The following is a 6,796-nucleotide window of genomic DNA, read 5'->3' as shown; positions in this document are numbered from 1 at the left end:
GTGGAAGCAGATGATGAGACACTCAGGGAGTCTTCAATCACTATGAAACCACATCAGAGAAATCAAAAGTCATGAATGCTCTGACATCATCTGTACCATACCTACATGAAGACACATTCAAGCGTTATGACTGAAAATCAGGATGGCGATTGATTACCTTTAACGACTGTCTTAGCAGAATACTCTCCATCATAAGCACCTTCTAAGTTGACTGCAGTACATTCATATTCCCCTTCATCAGTTTTCTGCAGACTTTTTATCTCGAAGCGGACTGAGTTTGGTGAGAGACGTTTCAAAGTAATTTCATTTTTTCTCACACGGGATAGGTGAGAAGAATATCCAAAAGTATCTTCATGTGAACTGATGATTTGGATCTCAAAGTCTGGGTTTGAAGGCTTCGTCATACGGAATTCAAAATGTTTGTCAGTGTTTTCACTTCTGAAGCCACTCACACTGCAGGTGATGGAGAGGGGAGAGCCTAACACACGATACAGAGGCCCAGCTTGTACTTCAGTTTTCACTCTGGCCTCTCCTGAGTAAAGCAGAGACAAAACGCAAATGAAGTCATCTGAATCCTGAAACTTTGAAGTGTCACTCATGTATTTACAAGTATATTTATAAGTATCTAACATATACTGTAGGTTATGGCACACTGCATGAATTGTGCATAGAACATCCATTGATATACAGGTGCACACAATGTTTTCAGAAAGATTTTGACATTTTTTATTTTTTGAGGTCTTATTTCCCTGTGGAAATATGTTTGTATGACATTTATGATTAAAAGAAAATGCTTGCAAGTTTTGTCAGATATCACCTGTAACGGTGTGTGCTGTTGGCTCGATTGGCTTTATTTATTTCATGCAGGAATATATATTTTTCCCCACAGAAAGCAAACATTACTACGGTACTTTGTCATAAAAGTGATTCGTGAAAAGTGAAAATAATTTGGAGGAGCTAATTTTCTGTAGCAACTAAACTGATATTAAACTATGGAGACCAAAAAGAATTAGCATTTATCAATCAGTGAGTTTACTCTGAGGTTTCTTCTAAATATAATTTCATAAAATGTGAAAAAAACATTTACAGACAACACAAACAACATATTGGGTTTATCTGAGACATTAAAATTAATATTATGGAACTACAGGAATTCACTGTACTACTTACCACAATATAAAAGTTGACCCAAGCAGAGAATCACACCCGCCCTCCAAAGAGAGAGCACGAAACTCATCGTGTGCCTTCAACTTCAGGCTCAACACTGTACGTCCTCGGCTGCGATCAAGCCCTTGGTTAATGTGTACTGTGTGATCTCTCTGTGCCTTTTCATGCCTTGATTTGCCTGCGCTTCAGGTACGTTACGAACCTCTTTGAAACCTTTCACGCCGTAAATGGGAACATAATGACGTGCAATTTCTTGGAAATGTTATTGCGCGTCCCGCTGAGGGAGACGGCTACTATTGTGATTGGCCTGTTCAGACTGCTCCTGTGCATTTCCGGTGTTCTGACAAACCATCCTACTTTGGCAAAACGTCCTACCGCAAGTAGTTTATGCACATTTCTGCTGTCACAGATTCATTTCAGCACAAATGTAAGTAGGTATAACGGGTTGCCACTTAACTTTGCCCATCAGAGTATGCTTGTAGCTCATAATTATAAAGCCAGGACGGTTTGCCACTTCATTTTAGCCGTTAAAGTATGCTTGTAGGTCACATTCACAAAGGTAGCATGGTTTGGCACGTAATTTTACCTGTCAGAGTATGTGTCTAGCTGTTATTAACAAAGGTAAGATGATTTGCCACTGAATTCTAGCTGTAAAATGATGCTTCTAGCTCATATTCACAAAGGTAGGATTGTTCGCCACTTAATTTTAGCTGTTAAAGTATGCTTGTACGTCACATTTACAAAGGTAGGACGGTTTAGCACTTAATTTTACCCATCAGAGTATGTTCGTAGCTTATATTCACATAGGTAGGATGGTCCGCCACTGAAATTCGTGTTGTGCGCATGCGTAGAAACAACGGGTAGGATGGATTCCCAGAACACCTGGCCTCGTAAATGTCAGTGAATTCCTGTCGGGAAATTGCCAAACAGTGTACGAAGAAGTGGAAAAACTGGAACGACAACTGGGCTTCTTTTTTTTTTCTTTTTTTTCTTGCTTCCCCAAAACAAGTGGGGAGAGAGAAGGGCAAAACTGACCACCGCTAGACATTACAAATACATGTCTTAAAAATAAAACCTGCTAGACAGCAAGTCGCTTCCACCTCTGAATTCGTGCAAACGAAACTCATGTCTTTGCGCGTTCCCAGCAGGTAATGCACGTTTTTGACATTGACATTTACATCCTTGATCAGATTCTTGCATAGGCAGCTTGAGATAAAGTAGTTAATTATGCTGCTTAGGACCACCCCATCTAAATTCGGTCACTTACTGCAAAGTTTGCAAGCTTGAATGTGATTGTTTGAATGATGCTGTATATTAATGAGGCAATAGTACCACCTAGTGGAGAACATAAAGACGTACAGTTTATCCAGTCATATTCAAATCGGCATTTTAATTTGCAGACTGCTTAAAAATAGTGGGGGACTTTATTTTTAAATGTTCATAAAATTAACAAAATAACGTTTTGTGTTTGTCATTCTCTACCCTGATGCCATAAAAAATATTCTTAGGTATGTTCAAAAAAGGCATAAAGAGCTTCACAGCAGCAGTTTCTACTCTTAAAAACCTTGGCACTGTTGCAGACTGGTGGCCTGTCCAGGGTACACCTCGCCCTGTGGTGGCTGGGAAAGGCTCCAGCCCCTCCAGGACCCTGAATTGGGCATGCAGATGAGAATGAATGGATGTATTCAACAGAAATGCTAAGAACTAGGAGACTGTATTAGTCCTTAAACAAAATACACATTTGTGAGACAAATACAGAAAGTAGTATGGGGAAAAAACATTTTATGAAGTGAGTATCAATCAGAAAACATCCATCTATCCTTATTACCATATTCACCATATTAAATTCTGGTTAAGAGAAAAGAGACTTGAAATGATGAAAGAAAATGTATTCTAGTGTAAACTGTTCAGGACATGCGTTTAAGAATAAAAATATTAGAAATTCACTCTGAATGAGACAGAATAGAAACTGCAAACAAACCAGAAATGCTCTGTAGGCTAAACCGTGAAGCTTCTACAGGCCACATGCCAATCAGTGATGTTTTTAATTAGGAGCAAAAAAAGAAAACCAGCTAGAGATGCAAAGTGTTTTTACCTTTCCCTGCACTGCCATGCTTCGTCCCTGTTTGAATCAGCATGGATTATAATCATAACAGAAACTAGGGATCTATAGAAGTAATATATGGCACAGATTCCCAATTTATTCACACCTCCTATGGAACAATACATAAATAACACCAGGAGTTTTTTTCCAGTTCAAGTTGGCACATAATTAAGCAGAAGCCTGCTAATAATGGGTGAATTGCATGTAGTATCATGTATCATGAAACCTTTTCTTAGCTTCATTAGGACTTTGAGTCTTCTTTTGAGCTATAGACTGAACAATATGATATTCCTACATCTCAATTAGATCATCTCTTTGTCCTAAAGTCCTATTTTGAGACTTACAGTGTTTCACAGACCTGCATGTTTCATTGTCACATCAAGCTGCTGCTCAAAATGCAGGTGAAAGACACACTTACAGAAACATTGAAAGAAATAAGGGTTAAGTTTTCCAGAATTATAGATTTGATTAACCTCTTAAGCCGCAACGCCCCCTGATACGGGGGCAAAAGGCAGGAGATCAGGTAGACTTGGGGCTTAAGAGGTTAAAGAAAATTGGGGGGATGGAGATCTTGGCTGTGAACCAGAGGCTATGGAATCAGTTTGGAGCCACCCATAAGGACCAGCGGGTTTCCCCGGACATCTTCTGTTCCTTCAGGAAACTGCAGTCACCTTCTATGAGTGCTCACACGCTGTTGTTTTAGCAGACTTAATGTTTAACATGTTTGCAGTCTAAATGTTGGGGAATATTGCTGACATTTATATTTTGGACTAAATGGAATTTCTTTTCTTGCAGTTTTAGGATCTTGAACACTGGAATCTTGAGCTGATGATGGCTCTCGACTCAATATCGAAGGACCACAAAACTCAGTAGCTGTACTGAAGTTAACAACCATCAGATCGTCTTTATTATTATTGCCAACGCGAAAAAGAAATATCGCATCCTGTTGTTGGAGCTAGATGGAAACCTAGGGGTTCGTCAACGTTATCTAGACATTTCACCCAAAAAATGTCCTCATGGTGGTGCTAGAGGTGAGGCCACAGGATCCACAACATTACAAGTGGCACTAATATTCTTCCTGGCACTTTGCCATTTAAGTGTGCTAAACAACCAGACAGGCAGCATGCACAACTGACATATGAAATCTACTCATTGTTTGTGTATGCAGGTACGGACAAACAGAGTCATTGTTTTTGTAAAAGCAGCGTTCTTTCAGTGTCATTTCCCACGAAAAGAAGGGGAAATGTGTAAGCCTACTGCTTTAATATCACTGACCTCTATCATATAAAATTATATAAAATCATATCCGTCAATGCAACATTTGTGCAGCGATTTGCCTCCCAAATTTTTGTTGGTTTTTTGTTTGCCCCGACAGTCATTGCCATGGCAACACAAGCAAGTGAAATTACAGTAACGTTTAGGGGGAGGCTGTACCAAGGAGCCGAGTCCACCACTTTGTAAAATTCAACCAATTCAAAACAGCACAACATCTCTCTGAGGCCGAGAGAACTACAGTCTGCCATAAAGTGCTCTTTTAGTCTCTCACATCTTTCAGAGCGACGCTGCAAGTTTTACCTCAACTTGTATACAAACACCACACAAAAGCCTTCCTTTTCTTTCAGCTGTTCACTGAAAAGGAAAGGCAACAAATTGATTCAATTCTAGTCTTTTGCACAGATGGACTGTTAAAGATTCATAGAGGGTGATGCAGGAAGCATTGAGTGAAATAGAGAAAGAATGACAGAGTGTGAGACAGCACACATATATAGTACATTGCATCATATGTGCCCCTGCATAGCCACACACTATTATTGTTTATGTCTTTTTATATTTTTATTATTTTGACACATTGACACGTCAAAGTGCTGACTTTATTTTTCACTTTGAAAGCACTCACATCAACATAAAAGCAGTCCTTCAGGGGCAGTAGACCTGCCCAAGCCTATAACTTTTGAAAAAATAAAATTCATAGAGGAATACAATCCATAAAAAAGTAACACTCAACTTAACAGCCAGTGGGACAAAGGCAAGATGAATAACCATGAATTAAAATGCTTTAAATGGCTGACCAATACCTATGTCCACCATATGTGTGCAGTTCATTTTTACAATCCATTGATATTCAGTATCTTATCTAATGATGAACTGTCAAGGTCTATTCTTTAGATGGCTTTTATCTTCAGTTAAAAATTTAAATCAGAATTATTGTTTCAAGCCACAGCAATGGAAAAAAATGTAATACTAGATTGCATGTGACAAACAAAAAAAACGAGACACACACACACACACACATATATATAACACTGTGCATCATGGCTCAGATGCAAATGAGAAATACTGTCATCACCAAACAATTTCGTAAGCTTTAGAAAAACAATTTTGTAACGATAGCAAAAAAGGGAAAAGTTTGCATTAGTAAGTATCTTGTGAAAATTCTTAAGAACATTGTGGCAATCAGTATCTAACATTTAAATGTCTGCCACATGGACAACTCAGCAGGATTTCAAGACCACACAGTCATTCTGAGCATTACCACAGCACTTCCCGGTTGAGTAATTGCTGAACTAGTTAGACATTCACCACAATTTATGCTTATAACTGCATGAAAACGTGCTACATTGCAACGTCTTCGCAGATGTGAAGCCACAGACTCACCACAGTTCAGCTGCTTGTGCATTCGGGCCTTAAAAATGAGCAGAAGTATTTATAAAATGAGAATTGCCTTTCTAAATGTAATTTCATTAACTCCTAAAGAAAAAAAATCTTCCTACCTGTACTAAAAGTAAATCAGCAGAGCTACTTCATGGAATGTTATAAACAAATGAATGGACACAATTATTTAAATGGAAAATTTTACATATTTTTGCATCATATCTAAAATACGCCAAAAAAAATGTCTTTGCTGTTCAATCGTCTCCACTGGGTTTCTTGTTCATAGGTACTGATTCAGCCCAGAGAGATGAAGATGAGTTTTTTCCTTGTGAGCTTTTACTTCTGCACACCTTGAACATCAGTAATAACATAACCACCACCATAATGATGAGAACTGCAATAACGATTGTATAGGTTGTTGTGTTGCATTCAGATACGGCATTAGCATTAGCATCACCTGCAAAGAAGAAGACAAAGAAAGGTATTTCCAGATGATCTTGTGATATTTACTGAGAGAAATGACTAAGTGTGTTAAGACATGCCTACCTTCTGTGAGAACACTGACATTGAAATGCCCTGACTTTTCCACTGCAACTTTTCTCCACCCACGAGACAGAGAAGGCAGCCACTCCTCTACCTCACAGAAATACAGGCCACTATTATCAGGACCAGGATTCAAGAACGTGAGGCTGAATTGGCTGGGGTCAGGGTGGTCGTATCTCAGGCGAACATTCTCCCCAAACCTGTCCTGTAGAGTCGAGTTTCTGTAGACTGTGAATATGGGGCGCTGTTTCGTTTCTATTTCTTTCTGCCAAAACCATGTGACCTGGAACTTGGATTCATGGCTGGATTGTTTGTTGATGTTACAGGGGA

The 6,796-nt window shown here is 39.0% G+C and overlaps 2 protein-coding genes across 2 annotated transcripts in view; both read right to left on the bottom strand.

Moving 5' to 3' along the window:
* Positions 1–1,459, bottom strand: LOC121814446 (immunoglobulin superfamily member 2-like; the record flags this gene model as incomplete). The annotated part of the gene is given in 3 exon segments (XM_042220431.1): positions 1–40; positions 158–532; positions 1,171–1,459. Coding segments are annotated over 3 exon segments (482 nt in total), but the record flags the coding sequence as incomplete, so codon positions are not given.
* Positions 1,460–5,107: 3,648 nt separating this feature from the next.
* The window catches only part of LOC102298931 (immunoglobulin superfamily member 3), a gene marked incomplete in the record, with an annotated part of 8,971 nt that continues 7,282 nt past the window's right edge, over positions 5,108–6,796 (bottom strand). The window contains 2 exon segments of the mRNA XM_014333323.2: positions 5,108–6,380; positions 6,470–6,796. Of these exon segments, the coding sequence (XP_014188809.1) occupies positions 6,178–6,380; positions 6,470–6,796 (530 nt within the window).

The sequence above is a fragment of the Haplochromis burtoni genome, unplaced genomic scaffold (assembly GCF_018398535.1).
Source record: "Haplochromis burtoni strain Fernald_Lab_line unplaced genomic scaffold, NCSU_Asbu1 Contig_48, whole genome shotgun sequence".
In the NCBI taxonomy this organism is placed as follows: domain Eukaryota; kingdom Metazoa; phylum Chordata; class Actinopteri; order Cichliformes; family Cichlidae; genus Haplochromis; species Haplochromis burtoni.
The sequence above is the reverse complement of the archived record's forward strand: the minus strand, read 5'-3'. Positions and strand labels throughout refer to the sequence as shown.